We start from the raw sequence: 26,201 nt of genomic DNA, 5'->3' as shown, positions 1-26,201 counted from the left end.
GTGTAAATGTTTTTTTTTCCTCATGTTGATGTTGCTTCTTAAATCACCTTAAATCTGGGTCTTCCGGTTCACAATCCTTCTACCAATGGGAACAAGTTTCTCCCAATTGCTTCTGGCCAGACACCTCATGATTTTGAACACCTCTATTATTGCATTTTATTCCTCACTATGAAAAATATACGTCCTGTTAAAGGTGAGACGTGACAAATCTGTGGCAATAACTCGCTAATAATTCCATTTCCGTGGTCCCATGACAGCCTTTTGGTGCCCTTGTTGTTCTCATCGCCTGGAAATGGTTAATTGTGGTATCGATGGATACTTGCTTAACCTCTTTGTGCAGCATTCCCCACAGTGCCCCTGCCCCTACCCCATTCTCACAGACTTGTTGGTCCATAAAAGTAAGTGGGTTACTTGCCCAGTTGGAACAGCACGGTACAAGCATTAATGCAAAAGGAAATACAATGGATCTGGAAATCTGAAATGAAAACCAAGAATGCTGGAAATTCTCAGCAGGTCTGGCAGCCTCTGCGGAGTGGGAAACAGAGTTAACTCTTCAGGTTAGACTGTGTTTTTCATTACTTTGAAAGGAAGAAAGGATCCACTGGTCATTTCCTGAGTTAATACTGTCCTAGCCTGGGTATCCTTCGTTCTACTCTAAGAGATACCAAAGGCATGGAATTTTCAGGGATAAAAAGGGAAAGGTGATGTGACTTGAGTGGGATGAACTTGATTAGGGAGGTGGCTTCCACTTACCTTCCATCTGTTGAGCAGAGAATGGATCACACATGTGGAAGATGGAAGCGTTGCCCTGAGAGCACACTAAGAAGGCAGATTTTGGCATACAGGCAGCCATTCTGGAGGCTGACTTTATACATTTATGTGGATGTCTGACTCTCAGTCATAAATCACCTTCATTGCCCTGAATACGTCAACTGCTTATTACATGAGCGATAGTGTGGGGCCCAGTACACTCATTTCATCCTGCTTCCTCACAGCTCATCTGAAAGTCATCTCCACCCATGTTGCTGGGTTCCTATGGAGACAATATCAGTACAACACAATGTCCCTCGAGAAACAAGGCCCTGACAATGGTGCACGAAGCACCCCATTCTTACTGGTCGAATCAGCAACATCAGGGCGATAAATAGTCTGCTGAATTTATCTGCTGAGCAACACCAAAAAGACTATGCAATTTATACACACCTGCTATAATAAAATTTCTCAAAGGTGCTTGACAAAAATGATAATTGGGTGACCTTTGACACTGAGCCACATAATGAGATCTTAGGACAGATCGCAAAGCTTGGTCGAAGAGGTAGGTTTTAAGGAGTGTCTTAAAGGAGGATAGAGAGAAAAAAGCCAAAGGGTTTAGGAAGGGAATTCCAGAATGCAGGGCCCAGGCAGTTCAAGACATGGCCACCAGTGATGGAGCAATGGAAGTAAGGGATGTGCAAGAAGCCATAATTAATTGAATGCACATATCAAAGATGGTGTGGGGCTGGAGGAGATTACAGAGCCACGAAGAGGTGAGGAAATTTTTATAGAGGAATTTAAATGCAAGGAAATCAAAATTCCTAATTCTAAATGAAAAGGTACACTTTCTAAGCCTTAGAGAGTATCTGTGTAGCTGTTGTGCGTATTGTCTTATAGATGCCAGTGTAGTGATAGATGTCATTCAAAGCCTACTCTTCATCAAATACCATTCTCTATCAATTTTGCCCTGCACTCCCCCCCGCCCCACACACACACACCCACACACACCCACACCCACACACACACAAACACACACACACCCTTGGAAGGAGCAAACTCCCAGTGGAGCCCAATTCCAGCCACTGGTCTGTGCCTTTTCTAAGAAGTTATTCAAGTGTCTGCCTGGCTTGAGTTGTCGGCAGACCATTGAACTGTGGAGGAGTTGCTGCTGCCCTCACGTGATGATCCGCACCAACCCACACACAAATAGAAACACGCGGCTGAGGACAGGTCCCCTATTTTGTGTTCTATTCCCTGTTTTTTCTTCTCATTTATTTCCCTTAATTTGCACTTGGACAGCTACTATCCTGGTATTGACACCTCTGGAAACAGCTTTCATAGTTTTAGTTGTCTCATTCCCACTCTCTTTGGTCTTGCAGCATGAAACCCTTTATTATTTAACCTCTCCTGCCCTTCAACTGCTCACAGACGTTCCCATTTATTCTTCTTCCCACCCTTCCTCCTTTTGACTTGCTCAAAACCTGGGACAACTTGTGACTTCTCCCAGTTCTGATAAAGGGCCATGGATCTGAAAAGTTAAGTCAGTTTCACTCCACAGCTGCTGCCTGATCTGCTGAGTTTATCCATCATTTTCTGTCTTTATTTCGAGTTTAATCCGCAGTGTTTTATTTTAGTACAAGATGCCTCTGCTTGGCTGGAAACCCTTTTCATTTTAAATCCTGTTGTAAGTGGGTTTGGTGAGAATTTTTCATCTCTTTGAAACCTGAGCATTTAGTCAGCATGCACACATCAAGCTGACTGACAATTCGAAACACAAACACAACTGCAACAGCTTTTATAGTAGATCATCGAAAAAATCAAACCGAATCAAAAGCAGAATTGTTTTTTTGTTGTAAATTTGGGCTGCTTCAGGGGCTTATTGGAATGAAATAAAGAATGTAATGGTATCCTGAGCTTCTGAGTTGTCACATTCTGTCAGTTAACACACAGCTGAACCTTGCAAGTTCAGTCTGACAGATCGTCATCAAGAATAGATTGAAAGTTGTTATATTCAACTGCTTCCTTTTCTCACTGCATCTGCATTTCATTTGCACAACAGCAATTCCCAGAAACTGGAACAGCTGCTGCAGACAGTAGGAATTGGGCAGCTCATGACAACTAGCTCATACTCACACCATTAACTGCAGCTTATTTCACAAAACCAAATAATCCTGCAATTTGATCCTGACCCACTTGTACTTCTCCACATGGCACCCTATCCCTCCTGATGTTTTACAGGCACCAGGAGCCCTCCTGTATCTCAGTTGAGTCACAGCAAAGTCAGAACTCTATCTATATTCACATATTCACACACACTCTCACAAACATATGCAGGTAGTCCTCTCTTAAGGTTGTTTTGTTTATTAGGAATGTAAGCACAACTTTAAGTGAATCAAAGGTTCTCATTGGAATCATTGTTAATACTGGAGTTGAGCTCCTTCAGAAATATTTTGCCTGGAAAAAACAATGCACAAGTTGAAATACTGTACAAGTGCAGCACTGTGCATTCCTAGCTGAAAACTTGCAACGTAAAATAAATCATTGAATATAACAGAAATATTATATACATTCAAATTAGACAACAGTTTCTGCTTCACTGTGTGTGTGTGTGTGTGTGTGCGTGCGCGTGCATGCACGCTCATGTGTTTTTCTCTCTCTCTGCCTTTTCCACTTTGCCCGTCGGCCTCTATGTCTTCTGATTGGGTCCTGATGTGATTAACATTCACATATATACACTCACACAAACTCACATGCACACGCATTCGCATATATACACATGCTTACAAATGCACAGACAGACAGACACACACACACACACACGGCTGACACATATGTGTTCACACTCACACCCTCTTTCTCTACTTTTAGTTGTTGTATCTTCACCACTGACTCACTTTGAAGACAGCTAATAACAGAGAGCCTGATTGGACCTGACACCTCTCTGTGTAGCTTGGTTCCTAGTCACGCACACTGTGTACTCCTTTGCTTCAATGCCCTTTACATTTCCCAGAAGACTGACAGCTCACAGAAGATTGGGATGATGCAAATGAACGGATGTGATTGGCCTGTCCAGAACATACAACATCTTGCAGAGATGAACCACTAAAACCCTCATCTGCCATCATAATATCATAACCATTGATCTGTAATGTATCCACATGATCCGAGACTCAGACGCTCTCTCCTGTGTGGCCTGGATTGAATCATTAAACTTATTCCTTGGCGTACAGAAGATAAAGAAGTGATCTAATTTAAGATGATTAAAGGATTTGATAGGGTAAATATAGAAAAAAAATTCCCCTGGGATGGAGGGGAGTGTGTTCAGAATAAGGAGTCATAACCTTAAAGTGAGAGCTACACTGTTTAGGGGTGATGTCAGGAAGCATTTCTTCACACAAAGGGGAGTGGAAATCTGAAACTTCTCCCCCAAGCCCAGAAAAATGCTGTGGATGCCGAAGATAATTGAAAGTTTCAAACTCAAATTGATATTTTTCCTTGTTGGTGAATGTAGTTTTCGATACAAATTTTGATACATGATCTAATTGGATGATGGAATATACACTGAACGGCCTCTTCCTGTTCCTGCATCCCTGTATTTCGTGTAGTGTTCTGTTGGTACAAAAATAGAATGCTAGTATGAGAAAGCTGTTATAACTACAAAAACAGCACATCAAACATTTGGAATACTGCATTCAGTTCCGGTCTCCCTGCTATAGGAGAGATGTTGTGAAACTTGAAAGAGTTCAGAAAAGATTTACAAGGATGTTGCTGGGGTTGGATACTTTGAGCTATAGGGAGAGGCTGAATAGGCTGGGGCTATTTTCCCTGGAGCATAGGAGGCTGAGGGACGACCTTATAGAGGTTTACAAAATCATGACGGGCATGGTGAATAGCTAAGGTCTTTTCCCCAAGTTAGGGGAATCCAAAACTTAAACTTTTTGAGAAGATTTGTAGCTTGGGTTGTGGATGAGGTTGTAGACTTGCTGTCCGAGCCAGTGTGTTTGGTTGCTGACATTTCGTCACCCTGCTAGGTAACATCGTCAGTGCGCCTCCGGTGAAGCGTCGGTGTTCTGTCCCGTTTGTTATTTATATCGGGTTCAGTTCAATGTGTTTGTTGATGGAGTTCTGGTTGGAATGCCAGGCCTCCAGGAATTCCCTGGCATATCTGTCTTTGGCTTGTGCGATTATGGATGTGTTGTCCCAGTCAAATTCGTATCCTTCTTTGTCTGTGTGCAGTGAGACCGGTAAGAATTGGTCGTGTCTCTTGGTGGCTAGTTGGTGTTTGTGTATCCTTATTGTCAGTTTTCTTCCAGTTTGGCCTATGTGATGTAATGTAATGAGAAAGAGAAATAGTGTGAGGGTTCAGAATAGTCTATTTTAATGTCTGTGGTGGGTAAAATTCTGCAGCTGTTAAATCATGAGTGAAATTACTAGATGTGGTCAAGTGTGGTGGATGTGGTTTGGGAAGGAGGGAGTGCTGCACTCTTGGGGATGCAATCTTTCACAAGGCATTTGGGGCATTTAAATTCAGTTAATTAAATAAATCTGGAATGAAAAGTCAGTCTCAGTAATAACAACAATGAAACTATCATCGATTGTCATAAAAACCCATCTGATTCACTAATGCCCTTCAGGGAAAGAAACCTACTATCCTCACCTGGTCTGGCCTACATGTGACTCCAGACCCACAGCAAGGTGGTTGACTCTTAACTGCCCTCTGAAATAACCCTAGCAAGCCATTTGGTTGTATTCAAGAAGGTGGCTCATCGTTGCTTTCTCAAGGGCAATAAATGCCAGCGATACCCATATCCCATGAATGAATAAAAATTGATTTTTTAAAAAAAAAACATTTTTTCATGTTTGTTATATATCTGAAACCATCAACAGCATAGGGATACTGGAGGGCGGACGTGCAACACCAGTCCAACCATCGATGGTTCCCGACCCACAAGGTACAACTCCACCTGGAACAGAAGCACACCTACAACCCCCTGTCTCTCCTGTGTCAGGGAGAAGTGGCTCGTCTGTCAGTTGTCAAAGAAATGAGAGCCCTGGAAGTCCAGGAGACCAACCACCAAGCAGCCAGCAGGTGACTGACATGGAGACCAGTGCAGTGCCAGTTACCCCTGGGAGCTTGCACCAGGCACTCACCGTCGATACTCAGTTAAACGTAAACCAAAGTAAAAGGCTAGACAGCTCCAATGGACCTTCCTCAACCTGCAGCCCAGTGTTCAAGGGTCATCCCGTTGAGAGCTTCTCCGACCACTATGTCGCCAACACGCCTGGGAGTTCACCCTTCATCAGATGTCCAGTGAACAGTGCCTTAAGTGTCCCGTGTATTATGAACACCTCAGTGCAACATCCGTTGATACTGCCAGATATGGTTGCTCCTCAGTCCTGCCAAGGGAGCCCGGATTCACAAGCCCCTCCAACTCCCGCCTTCCCAGTTTCCATGCCCTACTATACTCCCTTCTCGCCTGCTGAAGTGTTCACCTACCAATCGGGCAGTCCAGGGGGCCTCCAGCAGCCACCATTGCCAGAGAAACGACGCCTGTCTGCCAGCCAAGGAATGAGCAATGGAAGATCGTTCTCTCCGACGTTAAGAGGTCTTCATCAGGCTCCCAGTGAAAACGCTACACACCACGTGACCTTCTCACCCACTACTTTGGACTTCTCAATGTCATCGTTGACAGGTAAGCCATCATATTGTGTGGCAGCAGCATTGGTACTCTGGTATCCCTTTGGTTCCCTCAAATAGGTTACCCAAGTAACATTCCCATTGGTTGGGAGAACCAAAAGGTCAAGGGTCATGAACTTTGTTGGCAGTTGGGCATCAGCTGACTGGGACTGGAATTGCAATGGACTGTATAAACCATCTAAACTTGCTGATTTCCCCCAGCCTTGATTTACCACCCATTGCCCTTCAACCCAGAAAAAGAACTATCTGGAAATTCTGGACTGTAAATTCCCTGTTTGCAACCTTTGTAGCCTGTTTGACCCGGAACTGGGTAATGGGCTGAGAATTGGGTGGGCTTTATCATGAGCAAGCAATCTTTTGTACCAGGTCATTGCCCAAGTGGTGAAGCCAAAAATTGATCCCCAAATCCACTGGGCAATGAACTGGCAGTCGCAAGGTCTACTAAGGGTCCTAGGCCAGACACCCTCCCCATCCCTGCCTCGATGACGAGCAGAGATTTGTAGAAGTTTCTAACATCGTTCCTTCAATTTGGGACTGCTGTAATGCATTTTTCTCAAGGTGAGGAATAATCCCTTCCATCTGGGCCACAGAATCTTTCCGTTAGACATTTGTCACTGATTTTTCAAACCAGAGAAGACCCAGCTCACCAAAACATGCAAATTATGGGAAACCCCTGACCTTTGACTCTGCACATCGCATCATGATGTCACCTTCCCTCCTTCTTGATGGCCTGAAGACAGTCCCTCTCAGCATGAGCAAAATCCAATGCGAGCAAACTTTATTTAATTATTTGCTGTCCTTGTTCTCTGCAGATGGACATCAGGAAAACCAAATCAGTGCCAAGTTTGTCCAGGACACCTCAAAGTTTTGGTATAAACCGAACATCTCCAGAGACCAAGGTGAACTGCCATGTCTGAATGAAAGCTGTTGTTTGTGGTGTAGAGTTGACAGTAACGAGGAGACTCACCCAAGGACCCTTCCCCTCCTCACCCCACCTCGACCTGTATTTCCCTAAGCGCTTTAAAATTACCAATATGCCCAATTTCCCTGATTGCTGTTTACTCATAATTACTCTCATAATGGCACTGAGGGTTAGACTGGAAGCTTTTCTTTCATCCTGTCTCCTGTTCAGAAGCGATCGTGCAGCTGAGGTAAAAATGTGTGCATTCTAGGGGCATAAAGCAAGCACAGTAAGGGCCCATTTCACTGCCCTCAAAAGATGCCTGAAAGATGTCAAAACGTCTGTTGGGTGGACCCACTTTTCAGATGCCCCTGGCGACAGATTAAAACAGTTGTTAGGCCCCTTAAATTAGTAAATGAGGCATCCAACAGCACAATTTTTTTAAAAGAAAAATCATCAAAAACATCAAAAATTGTTCAGCCACAAAGCTGGAGTTCTTATTTCTGGGGCCCTTGTCAGTCTCCTTCATGTCACCCCCTCCCCCTTGCTTATCTCAGGATTACGCCTGGTGAGGCAAGCAGCCGAACATTCCCCTCAAACTGGGGAGGGTTGCTTATACTGGAAAAAAAACGGCCAAATAATGTAAATGAAGGCCAATCCCGGGTCTCTTGATTCAGCCTCCTTCTTCATGGAGAGCATTTTGAGTTTTTCATTTATCTGTGCTTGCAAGCAGCCGCTGAAACACCAGAGCAGCTTCATATAGTCTCTTCGATCATCAGGCAGCTCTAAACATACTTCAGCCATAACTTCCTGTTGTTGTGACACTAGGGTCCTTGTTTCAAAAATAGCCTGGTGGGAACAGACCATTTAATGTGTCCCCCTGCATGAGAAGGGAACAAGGCATTCTGGTCACAGGGCCATAGACAACAACACGATTAAGTCATGTTGTTCCTTAACTCATTAACCAGATTGGAAATAGGGTGGTTGCCAGGGGCGGGGCCGTGATATGTAGCAAGCTCCCCGATCGTTAATTTGCCTCTAAACCGTACCACAGCCTTCCTTACCCGTCTGTGTTTCCTGATTGCATTTATTTAACCAGTTAGTTTTCCTTAAAAATCATTTTCCTTTGGTTGCATCGTGCCAAAACACCTTCAGCAATGATACTAGTACTCATGGGTTAAATTAATGAGGAGCGATTACACATTTTAGAGTGAATTCTCTGGAAATTCAAAGATCGAGAGATAATTTGATCCAAGTACGCGGGACACTAAGGGGAACAGGGTGGATAGAGAAAAAGTTTCCCTTATCCTTTTTTTCATAACTATTTTCAAAATAAGATTTTGTGTCACATGTGCAATAAAAGAATTTGACAAATCAATATTCACGTTGTCAAAGGTACAAAGTGGATTTTGTATGAAATATTCCATGAGTACTGCTGAAGCTCCATTGAAGTAAACTGCAACTACAAATTATTCAGAACAATGCAATATTCCTTTTAAAATAACTTGTATCTTGTAGGTTTATTTGCCAGTGTTTTTAACCATGGGCACTGAAGAAGTCATACCAGAGTTGAAACTGTGTTTCTCCACAGATGCTGCAGACCTGCTGAGTTTCTCCGGCATTATAGAATCCCTAGAGTGTGGAAGTAGGCCATTCAGCCCATTGAGTCCACATAGACTCTTTGAAGAGCATCCTACCCAGACACACCCTATCCTTGGGATCCTGCATTTCCCATGGCTAATTCACCTAGTTTGCACATCCTTGGACACTACGGGCAATTTAAGATGACCAATCCATCTAGCCTGCATATCTTTGGACTGTGGGAGGAAACTGGAGCACCTGGAGGAAACCCACACAGACACGGGGAAAACGTGAAACTCCACACAGAGAGTTGCCCAAGGCTGGGATTGATCCCAGGTCCCTAGTGCTGTGAGGCAGCAGTGCCAGCCACTGTGCCACCCCAGAACATTAATTAGCCTGAATTCTGGATTCCTAGACTAATATTGTTACCACTACACCATATCTCCCCTGTCACATTCTTTGCGGACCAAGTCAGAAGTCACACGACACCAGGTTATAGGCCAACAGGTTTATTTGAAATCACAAGCTTTTGGAGCGCTGCTCCTTTGTCAGGTGAAGTCTGACCTGGTGACGTGTGACTTCCGACTTTGTCCACCCCAGTCCAACACCGACCTCTCCACATTCTATGAGTTTGTTTCAGATATCCAGCATCCACAGTATTTTGTTTTCATTTAAGATTTAGAGATTTTGTGCATTGTTTATTTACAATAATTACAATGTTCTTCACATATGGATTTTGATATTTGCATGGGGTATGTAACATATTTTTGATGTGTAAGCCATTAAGTATCTTTAGGCTATAAATTACACTTGGTGATGCTAGTAAACACATTCTTAGCCTGTTAATTTTACATTCCTTTGGGTGCGATTTTCCGACTATATTAACGTGATTTTAAAAAACTGTTAACTATTTTCTAAATGGGGAAATGCTTTGGAAATCTGAAGGACAAAGGGACTTAGGAGTCCTGGTTCAGGATTCTCTTAAAGTTAACATGCAGATTCATTTGACAGTTAGGAAGGCAAATGCAATGTTAGCATTCATTTCAAGAGGGCTAGAATACAAGAGCTGGGATGTGCTGCTGAGGCTGGAAAAGCATGTAGTTAGACCTCATTTGGAATCTTGCAGGCAGTTTTGGGCCCCATACCTAAGGAAGGATATGCAGGTGTTGGAGGGGGTCCAGAGGAAGTTTAGAAGAATGATCCTGGGGATAAAGGGCTCATCAGATGAGGAACGTTTGAGGACTCTGGGTCTGTAGTCGATGGAGTTTAGAAGGATGAGGGAGGGATCTCATTGAAATTTTAAGAATATTGAGAGGCTTGGATAGAGTGGATATGGAGAAGTTGTTTCCACTAGTAAGTGAGAGGCACAGCCTCAGAGTGAAGGGACGAGATGAGATGAGGAGGAATTTCTTCAGCCAGAGAGTGGTGGTGCTGTGGAACTCATTGCTGCCAAGTCGTTAAGTGTATTTAAGACAGAGAGGTAGGTTCTTGATTAGTAAGGGGATCAAGGGTTACAAGGAGAAGGCAGGAGAATGGGGTTGAGAAACATATCAGCTATAATTGAATGGTGGAGCAGATTTGATGGGCTGAACAGCCTATTTCTGCTCCTATATATTATGGTCTTATAGTCCAGTAAAGGACCATGTTTTCAAACATTGGAGCCAGATCTTTCAGGAATGAAATTAGGAGACATGTCTGTGCACAGAGGGTAATAAAAATTTGAAACTTTATTTCACAAATGGCAATTAATGCTCAATAAATGGTAAATGCTATATCTAAGATTAGTACATTCTGTTACCAAAGGTACAAAAGGATATGGGGAAAAGGTGAGTGTATGGAATTAGGCCACAGACCTTCCTGAATGGCAAAACAGGCTAAAGGGCCTGGCTGACCTCCTCCTGTTCTTTTGTTCTGGATAGTCTTGAAAGAGTGGATTGGAGTTGGGGGGGAGGAAGCTTTGTGACTACCTGTTTTTCTGATCTGAGTAAATCACTCCATGCAGGCCAACCGCGGCAGTGATTCAGAATTGTAAAATCCTGTTATCTAATCTCTTTCACTCACAGCAATCGCCCTCCTGAAAGATCGTGAGCCAGGCTCCTTTCTCATTCGAGACAGCAATTCTTTCCAGGGAGCTTATGGCCTTGCCCTCAAAGTAGTGACACCTCCAGCTAACCTCAGCTCACACAGCACTAAAGGTATGTTGCAGATATCCGGCTCTGTGTTTGACGGTGAATGTTTGACTGCAGTTCTGTCCCAGTGTGCAGTGGGTAGTTGCAGTATTGATCCCATTATGTGGCTCCATATCGATGTTAACAGAACCCCCACCCGCAACTGCCCTCGCGCCCCCCTACTTTTCCCCCGCACCCCTCCCCACTCTCCCATCGCTTCCTCAGCAAAGTTGTGGACAGGTCTGCAAAATCTATTCCCTGCTTCGTTGTTTTAATGAAGAATGTGCCAGCAACTGAATGTACAAGGGTGATGGAAGTGGAGATGATGAATAATTTCCAAAAGAGGGACAGACGGGTTTGCAGGACAGAGAACCAGGATGGCGTCACTGGGCTGTTGACCTCCCTCTGTCCAGTCTTGCCCCTCTCACTCTAACTGCAGGCACCTTCACCCACCAACCTGCAAGCGAGGTCAATAGAATTGAGGTGGCTTCAGGATGGAGGAGGTGGGGTCGGGTGAGATGAGACCACTTATCAGGTGGGGAAGTAAATGTGGAAAACTCAATCTGACTCCTGGGTCACAGATCAATGCAAAGAAGGAGATGAGTCATTTTGCTGGCCTGAGGCTGTTCACTTGCAGTTGGAATTAGAATCTTGTCACTGGGCAGACTCGAGAGATTCTGAACAGTCATACTGGACTCAAAACATTCACTCTGTTTGTCTCGTCACAGAAGCTACCAGACTTGCTGAGTCTCTCCAGCGTTCTCTAGGTTTATTTAAGATTTCCAGCATCCGCTGGATTTTGCTTTTAGTCGAGGGGTTGTTGTTCTGGCCAGTCTTGCTGTGACCCACTGCCTGCTCTGGTTACTGGAATATACAAAGCAGCTCATTTTGGGTGTCTAGAGCCTCGCGAGTTGGGGAATATTGGGATCTGGAGAAGGCTGGGCTTGGATGGACTAAGATGGGCATCATGCAGATCTTTTTTCTGGCACAGTGGTGTGCTAACGTCTGCAAATTGTCCTTGCAGGTGATCCCAATGAGCTGCTGGTCAGGCATTTCCTCATCGAGACAGGCCCGAAAGGAGTGAAGATCAAGGGTTGCCAGAATGAGCCTCACTTTGGTAGGTTTTCTCCCTTTAAGATGTTGGATGCTGTCAGGGAGAGCAACTTTGAAAGGCTCAGTGTGCTGGATCTATTCACTGTCCACAGCTTCAATAACTAGGAGCGATGAATAGGAGCCACACCATGTCATGGAAAGAATTCGTGCGTTATGTTTTTAAAAAACAAACAACCGCTCACTTACTAAAACACCACATGGTAAAACAAAGTCAGACTGCTCAGAAATGTCTCCCATTTCAGCAGCCTCAGATCGGCGTGCTCCTTCACTTCCAACCTCTTGAGCATTGCTGACTTTAGTCACTGCACCATTGGTGGTCATGCCTTCAGTTGCTGACATAACCAAATGGTTTATTACAGATCACAGGGTATTGTATTACACAGAAAAGCATACAATGAGACCATTCAGCCCATCAGTTTTGTGCTGGTGTTTCTGCTCCACACAAGTCTCCTCCCATCTTCTCTCCATCTCACCTTATCTTTCTAATCCTTCCTCCTTGGTGTTTTATCACCCTTCTCCCTTAAAGGCATCTATATTATTTGTCTCAACCACTTCCTGTGGTCACAACTTCAGCACTCTGTGGGTAAAGATGTCTCTCCTGAATTTTCTACTGGAGTGACCTGAGACTTTCTGATATTTACAACCCCCAGTGCAGGTCTTTGGAATGTTTTGATGGTATATTAAGTTGCTATATAAATGCAAGGGTTTTTTGTTAGAAAAGTAGGCCTTCAGATGCTTTTGCAGAGTGATTCTTGGAGTTGAAAACTAACTGGCTTTTGTGTTTGTGTTGGATGCAGGTAGCCTATCGGCCCTGGTTTATCAGCACTCCATCACACCTATCTCCCTGCCCTACAAGCTGAAGATTCCAAACAAAGGTAACATGCCTCCTGAACCAAAAAGACAGCAGTCTTCCAGTAAAGTATTGGAAATGGGAGGAGGGCAGGGGGGGTCAGGGCAAGGTAAAATTAAATGCTTACAGAATACTTGGGGAGAATCAGCCATGAGTGTTTTCGAGTCACAGGTTAAAGATCACACGTACCACCGTGACCTCTTGTGAGGAAGGGATGAAGCAGTGGCTTCATGGAACGGGGCAGAGTTTTCCGTCTGAATCCAGAAAGTCTGGTGCAGCCTCAGAATGCGTGAAGTGGGAAGAATTGCTCTCTTGGGTTGTGAGAGAATTCCCAATGAGGAAAGAATTGGCCAGTATTCTCTGGAGTTTAGAAAATGAGAGATAATTTCATAGCAAGGTATGGATTCAAATGGGAGAAATTTCTTAAGTCAGAGTCATGTGGAATCCACAGACATTTGGACACTGAGGGAACCAAGGGATTGGTTGGGGGGCTGCTGGGTTTGGTGGGGACAGATGGGAGAGTAGATCTGAGGTCAAGGATCAACCATGATCTTAATGAATGGTTGGGCAGGCTCGAGGGGCTGAATAGCCTACTCCTGCCTTTTATTTCCTGGCCTGGATGAGCAATGGAGCAAAGGAAATTTGAGATGGGTTTTCCATGTCGCAGTTTTGCCAGAATTCAGTCCCTTTCCAATAGAATGATTGACTGGGAATGGTATATTGGAATATTTAATGCTTGTGGTAAGAATTGTGGTTTGCTTTCTAATATGTTTATCTAACCTCAGTCTGTGAACTCCTCTAATGTTTTTTTATTTTTAATGAAGTAATTGTGGTACAAACTCTTACCATCAGAACCAAATTATAAATAATCTGTGATCATTTTTTAAAACATTTGTCGTACAAACGTTTCACATGTTTAATCTTAAATTCTGGGGATTTTCCACTGTTGGAATAGGGACTGAGTTCGCATGTTGATTCACGGTGCAGTTGCTCCCTCTGCTGGATAGCACTTGCCATGGTTTCTGACCTGGGTTTACTTTTAACTTTTCTTCCGTCCTGAAGACGCTTACTGTTATTAGGCACTGTTCCAGGACCATCTGGGGGCACCACCTTAAACTGGAGCAAAGCACAAATTTTAGCAGTACAATTGTTAAATCCCCTTGCACAAATACCTCATCCTTGGCAATAAACAGAATATCTACACAATAGCTCATGAACTAACCCTCAGCTCTGTTCTTCTCCGATAAATCAAGAGAACCAGCTCTCCATCCTTTATCATTTCAAGTTTACTTTGTTTGCTCTTAAAGCTGCCCTGGCCTCAGTGCTGCCCTCCTGTGTTCATGGCTACCTGACGTCATTTTTTGTCGTTCTCCATTCTTCAGCTGTCAAGCTAAACATAACAAGTCATCCAACTGTTGGAGGCATCACATCGGATCTTGCTGCTTTTGCATCTTCCTGTTATTGGGACCAGTAGTTAGTCCTGCAGAGCAGAGCATCCAGGTCTGAATGTGTAGCTCATCTCTGGTTACCGGAACAGTAGCATAGTGATAACATGATTAGCTCAGTGATCCAGAGGCCTGGTTCAGAGACACAATTTCAATTCCCACCGTGGCAGCTGAGCAGACTTTAAATCTGGAATGATTAAAGATGGTGAAAATACTCAATTGTTATAAAATTCCATCTGGCTCACTAATATCCTTCAGGGAAGGAAATCTGCCATCCTTACCTGGTCTGGCCTACTTGTGACTCCAGACCCACAGCAATGTGGTTGATTCTTAACTGCCCTCTGAAATGGCCTAGCAAGCCACTCAGTTGTACCAAACTGCAAAAGAAGAAAGCACTGTGTGTGTCTACACCATACAGACTGCGGTGGTTCAAGTAGGCAGCTCACTGTCACCTCCTCAAGGGTAATTAGGGATGGGCAATAAATGTTGGCTCACATCTCAGGAATATGTATTTTTAAAAATCTGAGTGGCTAATAGCCATGAAAACTCGAGACTAATTCAATAAAAACATTGCTATGTGCCTGCCATTTTTTAGTGAGTCGACTTTTACAAACTGTTGGGGCTGCTGATGGAGGATTTAACTGACAATAATTTGCTGTGCGTTTCCCTTCCAGATCCCATGGATGAAACCCAGGATAATATTGTCCCTGGCAACACCAGTACTGCTGCAGAGTTGCTTAAACAGGGAGCAGGTGAGGATTCCAGCGTCAGTGGCACTGCATGTTAGTACCTGCTCACTGCTGTGCTGCTGTTTATTAAAAACTGTCCCTTACTCAAAATTTCTAAAGGTGTAATACCTGACCTATGAAATTTGACGTGACGTAAAGTGCACTATAGTTCAGTTTCCTTCAAGACAGTGTGTAATACTCTAAAGTACTTCACTACATTTACAATTAGAAGGTATATTTATACCATACATGTTGTGCCAAATGTGCCCTGCTGCTTATAGCTCAGGGAGTGTTACGTGGGATCCTGACCCTCAGTGGGCACTTGGAGGAGGGCCTTAGACAGTGGCCTTGCCTCACCGAAGCTTTGTGGTAGCTGCCTCACGCTTTAGTGTATCCCTCAGCGAGTAGTCCTGAACCTTGGAATATGCCAGTCTGCAGTACCTAGTCCTCAACAACTGGAAGACCAGCAAGTTTCTGGCGGACAAAAATGTGCCTGCAGTTCTGTTTGGCTGAATAAAGAGTGGGAGCAATGGACCTAGTTTGATCTCACTCAAAGCTATTTACTTAGGCCGAGTTAAAATTGGGCCCAATTTTGCACTGGCCCTAATAATGGTCTGCATTGGATTTCCTTCAAAATATTCACACCAATAACAATATGATGAGGAGATGAAGAAAGTTCTGTTTTGCGAACGAAACTGGATTTCTAGAGCAGGGTAATGTGAGAGACTGTGGGGAAAGAGCAGGGGATCAGGACGAGTTGGAGTTCTTCCAAAGAGCCAGCACAGACACAATGGGCTGATTGGCCTTTTTATGGTCTATATAATTTTATATTAGTGGATAGGGATTCTCTTAGATTTGTTCAATAGAATTACTGAGCTATCATAAATAGATTACTTAATTAAAATAGTTGCATTAATTTAGGAAACAGCTATTAATACCTAGTAAAAGCATTATTACAATATGCTGGTCTGCATTGAATAGTTTGTTTTAATCTGGATTTGAGCTGGGCTGGTGCACTGTGCTGTCTGATCCAATATTTCTTCTGGCTTTCAGCTTGCAATGTGCTGTATATCAATTCGGTGGAGACAGAATCCTTGACGGGGCCACAAGCAGTCGCCAAAGCAACCATGCAGACTTTTGCCATGAAGCCTCGGCCTACTGCTACCGTGGTACACTTCAAAGTTTCAGTCCAGGGCATCACCTTAACAGACAGCCAACGAAAGTAAGCCCACATTAATGTTACTCAAATTATAACAACAACTTTTTTTTATATAGCATCTTTAGTATAATAAAACATCCCCAAGGTGCTTTGTAGGAGCATTATATGACTTTGAGCCACATGAGGAGATATCAGGAGAAGTGGAGAGGTCGGCTTTAAGGACCGTCTTAAAGGAGGAAAATGAAAGTTAGAGAAGCAGGGAGGGAATACCAGAGCTTGAGATCTTAGCTTCTGAAAACCAGAGGTGGAGCAGTTAAAATTGGGGCTGTTCAAGAAGCCAAAATTAAAGGAGCTCAGATATCTTAGGGGCTTGAGGAGGGGCTAAATGCCTCCTCTTGTTCTTACATTGCTAACATCAGACACTGCATGGGACATCCTGCCCTTGAGAGCTACTAGCGTACAGTCGGTTCTGATATAATGCATTTCTTCAAACATGAATCAGCTTTAACACGATTGAAGAATTTAGACCGACCGCTATTTGTAGACTGCGAACTTTCTCTTCTTGTATTGGCTATAACGCAATTCTGGCCCCATTAGTTTAAATGGTGTGGCTATTGCGCGATTTCCTTATAATACAAGATCGCACAAGCATGGAACTATCGCGTTATATCAGAACCAACTGCATCTGATTGGTTGACAACTCCATTTCTTCAGGCAATGCCAGAGCTCAGGAGCTTCCCAAATAGATGGTTAAAATCCACCTGCGCATTCCTATCCAAATGTCTGCATCAGCCATTTTTGGTGTGGGATTAGAACAAGCTCAATTAACCCTTAATTATTTATTTACCTATGGCAGATGGGCTGTCGATTTTGTCACCTGCCTGCCCTCCATTTTATGGAGTGGAGTTAAGGGTCAGTGGAGGTAAGGTGGTGACTGGGCACCTGCCCTATTTTACTTGCCTTCCCACCAAAAGCATACCCAGCCGAGGACAAGTAATATCCAGCCCATTATCTCCCTCCGCAAGTCATCTAATGGAGGTACGTGACCAAATCTTCTGTGAATCACAAAACAAGTGAGATTTTGGGGATAGTTGCTGAGTTGACAAAAATCTGTCACTCTCCAAGGTGAAATAGCTTTAAAAATTGATCAGGAGTACAAGTTACTCGAGACAGAGAATGTGAAACTTAAACACAGGCCATTGCTGCAGTTGTCGGGCCAGTTTTGTGGGCCGTATCCATTTGTTCTCTTTGTTGATAAAACTAGACTTCTTTCCATTTCCATTTCTAAACATATTTGCTTCTTTTGTGCTCAACAGGATTTTTTTCAGACGCCACTATCCAGTCAACACAGTTACGTTCTGTAATCTAGATCCACGCGATCGAAGGTATGTTGACCCTAGTTAGGGCAACGTGAGCTGTTTTCATGCTGATCTGGGTATTACTGCCTTAGAGACTATGTGTGGCTAAATGTTGCAGGGTTTGTTCTCTGATGTTGGTGTATAATTATCAATCATCCATTCCTTTTCAACTTTGTGCTCATAGGGTGAGGGGTATTGGGACTGGAGAACGATATCCATTGTTCCATCCAGCATTCCCAGCTGGTCATCTATAACCCAACGAAATGCAAAGGAAAGCTTTCCGTGCTCGACCTCAGAAAACTTGCAACATCATGACATTTCCAACTACTTCCTACACCAGACCTCCTTTAGCTCCTCTGAGCGTGAATGCCAATTTGTGCCAAATTAGGAGCAGCTTTTTGCTGTAGGCCCTATACTGAAAGGGAGTACCCAACATTGACTCACATTGGCATGTGCAAGTTTGCAATACTCGATCATCAACAGCTGTTTGGACAGGAAGATAAGCTTCAGACGACCAAAGAGGGGAGTTGGTTTCTGGCTCTGTGTAGCTTCCTGGTAACAGCCTGTAGAGCACAGAGTGCTGTGACATGGAGCTGCTTGAGAGAAAACTCAACGAAAAGCACTGTATAAGGATTAATCTGATGGAAAATTTAGGAATGAACACAATATTTTTCCACTGCAGCCTTTATCACCAGTTAAACATTAACCCGCTCTATATGAACAGTTTGACATCTGTGTAGGGGATTGTAGGATCAGAATTCTGTATTTGATGCCGAATTTAACCATAGAGTACAAAGATGTTATACTGCTAGATATTGGACTTTTTAAATACCTGGTGCTATAATATTAAAACAATTTACACAGTAGTGCTCACAATCTCTTTTTTTGAAATTAAAATTAGAAAATGTTCCACATCTCTAACCTAAATCCTTCAGTGCTGTAGCTGCCTTTGTTCTCGTTCACACCCTACCACATTGCATCTCTTCTTTTCCAGGTGGACCAACGCAGATGGTACAACATCAAAGTAAGTGATTCGGAAAGTACACAGGAGAGCTCAGAGACTGGGTCCATGTGTTCAGCACTGGGAGGAAGGGAAATATAATGCAGAAACTGACTAAATTCCCATGGCAACACAGCTGAGGGCCAATTACCCGAAGCCATTTCCCTGCATTACCAAAAACCAGCTTTGAAGCATCAGTATAGGAAGTCCATGTACTGATGTTCAGCTGAAATCTGTTCAAACCATGTAAACTGCAAAATTATTTTTGATGCTAACAATTTTCACAAAGCTGTCTTGTGTTACCGTACAGACTAAAGTCTCATCAGTGTTGTGCCCTCAATGTCTTCTGTAAGATGAGATTTCCAGCCCTGAACTTTTATGCAGGATGTAGATCGTGAAACATATCCCTTCTCATCAGTTAAAAAAGAACTTTAAGAAACGTTGGATTGGATTTTCAAAGGGTTGGATGCACGTGGCATCAGAAAATCGGCACATGCACATCGTCTCAGAATCCCAGTGCTGCTGGGACAGTTGTAAATTTTGAAAGGGCTTGTAGAGGGAGGGAACAGGAAATCTGCTTGCTGCCAATTAATGACTACTTAAGCTCCTAAAGGAGTTTCTTAAGGAATGTTTCTGGAATGGAAATCTTTCCCATCCATCCTGACATCCAAACTGGCCATGGTTTCTAGCCCTTCTCTTGATTTCTTTTCTCTCTCTTCCAGAATGTTTGGTTTTGTGGCAAAGAAGCAGGGCAGCACATCAGATAATGTCTGCCATCTTTTTGCTGAACTCGACCCAGAACAGCCTGCATCAGCCATTGTGAATTTCATCACCAAAGTCATGCTGGGGCCCCAGAAGAGATGAAGCCTCGATTCAAAGAGGAGTCAAGAGAACGAACTGGTAAAGGAAGATGGATGGCTACTTCTGTCTCACCACTGTGATCAGAAATAAAAGAAATGAACTTCCTTCAAATCAAAACATTTTTAAAAGCACAAAAGAAAATATCTTTCTCTGTTTCAGTTCAGCCAGACCTTGCAATAGCATCTATCTAAATATTCCAATGACAGGAGATTCCATTAATATCAGTTGAGAGTTGATTGCTCTCGGGTCAGGAAGGGACAGCTGTAAGAAGGGCTTGACTTCATTGCAATCTTGTTTTCCCTCAGAAACCATCAAGCCTTTGGGAATAATGACAAGTCACCACAAGGTATGTTGCCTGCTTTGAATGGCAGTAATGCTATGGTTTGATGGGGATTTTTTTAAGTCCTTGTTATAGTGCAGAAGCTTGGTCACTGACTGATGCAGCCTCTGAACATTATAAAGTGTGGGAAATGGAGATAGGAGCTGACAGTGAGAAAGGGTATTCTCAGGCGATTAAAGGATAGTGGGCGACTCTCATTTGGCATCAATAGATTCAGGTTTGTGAAATCAAGAATACAATATTATAGATACAGCAGACCCAAAAAGATACTAAATCCTGTCCTGGCAGATCATTGGTATTGTTTTCCAAGTGTACATTAACAGGCCCCCAGTTTACAGCATAAAGAGTCCTCTCAGTGAGATATCATTATCAGCCCCACACTGGTCTAACAGTGAGATCACTCAAGGAAAGATGCCAGGAAGAGAGAGTGAAACTGATGATAATTCAGTGCAACATACCTGATGCAACAGTCAAAGGTAACAGACATGGCATTCCTTAGTGAGAACCATTGGACAGGCCAACTCCTGAAATTCATTTAATTGAATTAGTCCAACACTGTAACACTTCAGTCGGATCAAAGCCAATTCCTGGATGTTTTTCTTAACAAACGCATTGATACAGATTTCTACAAACTAAAGGGTGCACTTAACCAGCAGGGCTCAATGAGTTTGTGGGATACTAAACTCAGACGGACCCAGGATGAGGCCTGTGTGCTGAGTTCACCTCAGGGGTTAGGTGAGGAGGGCAGCAGATAGAGCTGAATGGTGTGTGAACATTTGCTGCCTGGAATACACCCATGACAAATGGACACTAGACAGGTAAGGTGTAGCACCTCCCCAGTGTGGAACATTATTCCAGTGTAAAGTCACTACCATCCAGACTGCAGGCAAGATAGCAAATCAGAACGGGAAATAGCAGCATAGGAAACAATCAAATATTTCTCCTCCATATATCTTTGCACCATAATGCAACATGTAATGGCAGAAAACAGAAAGCAAATGACATTTTTACACAGAAGTTAATTAGACCTATCTCTGAATTGACTGTATTTTGCCAACACTGATTACAATGGACTGAATTGTCTCCTTTGGTGCTGTATCATATGGGATTTACTGTCCCGAGAATTGAAAGTAAGAAAATTGTCCAACATCTTGACTTGGTTTGTGAGAATAGCAGGTGTTCTGGGCCATTGGAAGTCTATAACTGGATCTGATATTGTTTGTGTCCAGTTGCCTTCAATAGAACAGTAGTCTTGGCAAGCATAATGGAGTAGCCAGAGATAGCAAGAACTACAGATGCTGGAGTCTGAGATAACACAGTGTGGAGCTGGAGGAGCACAGCAGGCCAGGCAGCATCAGAGGAGCAGGAAAGTTGACGTTTCGGGTCGGGACCCTTCTTCAGGAGTAGCCAGCACCTTATCTATAGGAATTAATGTTTTCAAATTGGTTTTCAGGGTCCTTCTTGAAATCTAGATACTTAAACTCAGTTCACCAAAGCAAAAATCCATGTAATCGAGGCTTGTAACTGGACATGTTATCATGCCTTCCAACTTAACCTTAGAGCAAGGGTGACATTCTCATTTCTGAATGCACCCTCTTTTGCAACTGTAGATGCACTTATCTCTTATACTTATTCACTGGCTTGTTCTAGACTAACCAGATTCACTGATGTTCTGATGCCAACCCAAACCTTTAAGAGTCTGAAGAAGCGAAGTTGCCTGTCCCCCCCACACCTGTAGCATGTCTTCATTTTCAGAAGATTTGCCACATGTAAGACAGTTGGTTATTCAGGGGTTTCAATTAGTTCCCCATAGCAAAACATTACGATCCAACTCCTTGCTCCTGTTCTGCTCCCTCGTCCAGTTCCCCACTAAAGAAGAGATGCTAGTTTGGCTCCTTGACATGCCCAGCAGCTGAGCAATCTTCTGCATGTTTTTCAAAAGCATAATTATTACTGGCAAGTTTTTTTTTATTTTCATAACAACAAGTTAAAGACTTTTGGACAATAAGCAAAGTTCTTTCTTTGCTATACATGTCCCAATTCAGATAAAGTATTATTGACTGGAACTGTAGCTGTTTCTATCTCCACAGATGTTTCCTGATCACTGAGGATTTCCTGTATTTTCTGTATTTATATAGTCAAAATTATTCCCTTTATCAGGTTACGCTAGTCACATTCTGAATTCTTGAGCACAGTACAAATTAATCACACTCAGAACCTTAAATATGCAAAGATTGAAACAAAATATTTGAATGATCCATTCACTGAATGTATTTTAGGGCCCTGCCCATCCTGTGTTGATCTAAATGATGCCTAAAAATTCTGTCTCAAGTATTTTTGCACTGAAGTTCCGTGACAGCATTCCCAAGTCTGGGGTCTATAATATCCTATATTCCTTGAGAAGTATATCCCTGTGCACTGTGGCTTCACTGGATGGTGTTTTGTTGGAATCATGTATTTCACTTTTTTTTTGGTTGTTTCATCTGCCATCTGGTTGGTTAGCTTATTTTGATGTCCCACGGTGAATCAGTGTGACACATCAGCAGACTGACAGTCAATGGAATATTGGCATGTGTTGCATGCTTACAACTATGACCATTGCTGCAAGTTGTCTACCAACTTCCCATATCCCATATCAGATACTTAACCTAGATTCTCCAGGTAGTGGCTAGTTTTATGCTATGGGGCTGTACCCCACTAAGTGTTGCATTCAAGGGGCTGGTAGCGTAGTAGTAATGCCATTGGACCAGTAATCCACAGGTCTGACCTAATGCTTTGCAAACAAAAGTTCTATTTCCTGCCAGAGCAGCTAGGGAGCATTTAATTTCAATACATTAGTAAAAATGAAATCTGTAATAAAATGCTAGTCATTCATAATAATCACAAAACTAGCAGATTGATGTGAACATCTAATTGACTCACTAATGTCATTCAGGAAAGGAAATCTGCCATCCTTACCCAGTCTGGCCATTGTATGAGTCCAGACCCACAGTGATGAGGTGACTGGAGTCAAGCAAACCATGCAGTTCAAGGGCAGTTGGGGATGGCCAATACAGCAGCATCTATATCCCAAGAGGAGAGATAGAGAGAAAAACATTGTCTAGCCCTAAGTGATTTCACATTGATTCTATTTGGCCAGTTCAATGGGCCTACCACTTACTCCCTTATCATTGGATCTTGGAACTACAAGGATGTTAGAAAGTGAGGAGATGGGACCTGATCTTTTCTCATGCAGAAGTTCCTATGTGCCACCCAGTTCCCCTCCTCAGAGCCAAGCAAATGAATCTGGAGGGGGTATGAATTAGCCTTGGTGAATAAGATTGCAGTGAATCATTTGGACCAATTGAGATATCCTGCAAAAATGCTTTGAGTGCTCAGTTGCCTTTACAATGGTCATGTGAAGTGTTGTAAGGTTGTAGCATTGAACAGGACTCAGAAAGCTCTCAGTTAGTGGTCAATATATAATATATTGTATGAGTATGTGTGTAATATATGTATATGAATTTGGTGACAAAATGGAATATTATGAAATCTCAAAGTGGAGTTATACTGCCTGACAGATAGTGAGTTAGTGTGATAGTTGTTGCTGTGCTTATTTTATTAACTATGTAAATTTATTTGGACGTATAGTCAGATGCCATTTGCAAACACGGTAGTTTTGAAGTTTTATAACTGTGAATGGCATTTCTATTGGGGTTGCTGTGAGGAATCTGAATTCATGTTCTGTTGTGTCGTGAAGCCATGGGCAAGACACAGGCTTCTCAGCAGCATTAACCAGACAACCTTTGACATCGAGTTATGTCAGATTAATCAAATTATACTGGTAAAATATCTTTTAAGTGTATTTCACAAGGGGATGTGGGGAAGGAGGAAGAGCAAGGGACTGACTGGAGGTGTAACTAAGCTGAAGTCAATGTAGTGATATAGAAACTGCAATGACCCTTCGCCTTTGAGTCAGTCATCAGTAAATCACTCTCCCAGCCATATTGCCCAAAGTAGCCATAGTTGTGACTGAGAACAAGATATTTAAACTAATGCGTTTTGGTTCCATCTCAAGTTAAAAGAGATCAGGAGCATTTGGTTCAGTAAAGAAAACTTTATGTTCTTGGTCAGATATAGACAAAAGTATTAATCACAGAAATCTCTATTGCAATGATAAAGTCAGTCCCAAAATTTCAATGTGTCTCTGCTAAATGGGTTGTAATCTTTATATCTAATGATATATTCAAACTCCCAGAAGATTCAACATACAGGTCTCTATCCAAGATTATCAGTAGACATGGCGCTTTCCATAGTTTCGCCTGGAGGGAGGAGGATAGGGTGAATAGAAACGTTGTTGATGAAGTAAACACAAAGAATTGCAGCTGCTGGAAACCTGAAACAAAAACAGAGAATGCTGCAGAAACTCGGCGGGTCTAGCCGGTGGAGAGAAAAAAGGAGTTAACATTTCGAGTCCAGTGACCCAGAGGAGTTTCTCCAGCATTCTGTGTTTTTGTTATTAATGAAGGTTGGGTGAATTAAGGAATATGATTTATAATGTACACAAGGTGAAGCAAACAAAACATCTCGGGAGGTGGGGGGGAAGCAACAGTCTGGTTGAAGTGAGGAAGGGACAGACACTCAGTGGGTGCAATTGATTACTGAAAGAGTGGCTCATTGGAGCCTTCACTGGTTAAGGCTTCACTATGTCACTGAAGTTGGAATGTCCTCGTTGTACCTCTCTAACATATCGATTGTATATATCGAGGGAGAGATGCAAGTTGGTAGGGATGGAGCTTGTGGTAGAATGCTTGGCATGAGAAAGAAAGTACAGCACTCTGAATTGATGGTGTGCAGACAATTTGATTTCAAAGACAGGCAGAAGAAACTGGTGCATAGCCACTGGGATCCTAGAGCTGCTTTGCCAATCGCTGCCAAGGTTCCTATCTCTTCTGGACAATTGTACAGGGCTCAGAGAAAAAAAACAGCAATTCTCCCAAAGGGTGCGGCCAGTGCTTTCCAAGCTGCATGACTGCCCCTGCGTTGTGTTAGGGGAGCCGTGCTAAATCTCAGAGGCTGATCAACACATTGGACAAGGTAGCCAAGAAAGTATAGATTTAAACAGCTTGATGTATATTACATATTTTAATCAAAGTCTATAGTTTTATTTGTATAGCTCAGACATTTATTTTACCTGATAATGGAGAATTTATGGAAAAAGCTTTAGTCAAGAACGTATAATATATTATACTTATGCTGTTATTTACTTTTGTATTTTAGTGTTTTATCAATCCAATGCCAGCTAAACAAAGCTTCGTGTATTCTTTTGTGTGTTTACCATGTGTTTGTATCTTCTCTCCAAGTATACCAAATCTCTAAAGAAATGAAAAATCACATCGTGTTTTTGCTCTTTGAATTGGACTCTGAGGGGGCCTTGTTCACAAGCCCTGAAGCTGGTTGGTGGAATGGTCAGGTTGGGTCGAGCCACACATAGCCCAAGATTTTAATTTTCCACCCTATGCTCAGGGAATTCAGTCTGGGCAGACACCATAGGCCCCAGCACCCCTCAGTCGATGAGTTCTCCAACTGATACCGGGTAACAGGGGTCACATTCATTGTTTCACTGTCAGCTAGCCTGTCAATGTTGCCATGAGAAATGGTGGTTGGGTCACGGGAGGCGGGGGGGGGGGTTGTAGTTTGATACTGAAGTGACCATTTATTCCCAAGTTTTTACCTCTCATTCCTAAAGTGACAGCATCATGTTTAAAAGTGCGTGATTGAATTCTTAAGAGAAGATTTCTGCTTCGTAGTATCAGCAGTGATAAAACTGTCACAACAGTACATCCTGCTGGAAGATGTGTGACACTGTTGGAATTTGTTCTAAACATTTCCTGTGCCAATTCAGAGTTTATAATAATCTTGTGCTGCAATGTGTAACAGAATTTAATTTGTTAATAAAACAGCAGTTGCTAGAAATTATTTCCAAAGGTGCTCATTTGCTTTAACTGAAACAGTTTCTTGACACAAGACTCTCTACTGAGCCACACAGACAAGGAAGTCTTTTCTGACAACAACAACTTGTTTTAGAGCGCCTTAACTGCTACAAAAACATCCACAGGTATTTCACAGGAGCATTATGAAAGAATGGAGGAAATATTGCTGGATGTCATAAATAAAGGGAAATAATGCAGAGCAGACAGGGAAAATGAGGCAGGAGGAACATCTGGGCAATAGCGGTCACAATGTAATAAGATTCGATTGGGAGAT

General features: G+C 42.9%; 1 protein-coding gene across 3 annotated transcripts in view; it reads left to right on the top strand.

Annotated features, from left to right (window-relative positions):
- LOC109921714 (tensin-1-like) overlaps nucleotides 1–25,913 on the top strand; it is an 84,675-nt gene extending 58,762 nt beyond the window's left edge. For 2 of the 3 annotated variants that reach the window (XM_048618937.1, XM_048618936.1), the window contains exons 14-23: nucleotides 5,641–6,446; nucleotides 7,264–7,350; nucleotides 10,997–11,128; nucleotides 12,126–12,218; nucleotides 13,012–13,089; nucleotides 15,184–15,261; nucleotides 16,291–16,459; nucleotides 17,713–17,781; nucleotides 18,749–18,778; nucleotides 19,477–25,913. In XM_048618937.1, the coding sequence (XP_048474894.1) occupies nucleotides 5,641–6,446; nucleotides 7,264–7,350; nucleotides 10,997–11,128; nucleotides 12,126–12,218; nucleotides 13,012–13,089; nucleotides 15,184–15,261; nucleotides 16,291–16,459; nucleotides 17,713–17,781; nucleotides 18,749–18,778; nucleotides 19,477–19,618 (1,684 nt within the window). In that variant the 3' untranslated portion in view covers nucleotides 19,619–25,913. The remainder of the gene's footprint in view (nucleotides 1–5,640; nucleotides 6,447–7,263; nucleotides 7,351–10,996; nucleotides 11,129–12,125; nucleotides 12,219–13,011; nucleotides 13,090–15,183; nucleotides 15,262–16,290; nucleotides 16,460–17,712; nucleotides 17,782–18,748; nucleotides 18,779–19,476) is intronic. The other variant, XM_048618938.1, reaches the window with a different exon arrangement.
- The last annotated feature ends 288 nt before the right edge of the window (nucleotides 25,914–26,201 follow it).

Source organism: Rhincodon typus, chromosome 41 (assembly GCF_021869965.1).
Source record: "Rhincodon typus isolate 14 chromosome 41, sRhiTyp1.1, whole genome shotgun sequence".
Classification (NCBI taxonomy): domain Eukaryota; kingdom Metazoa; phylum Chordata; class Chondrichthyes; order Orectolobiformes; family Rhincodontidae; genus Rhincodon; species Rhincodon typus.
Note: the sequence above shows the minus strand (reverse complement) of the source record. Positions and strands in the feature narration are given on the sequence as shown.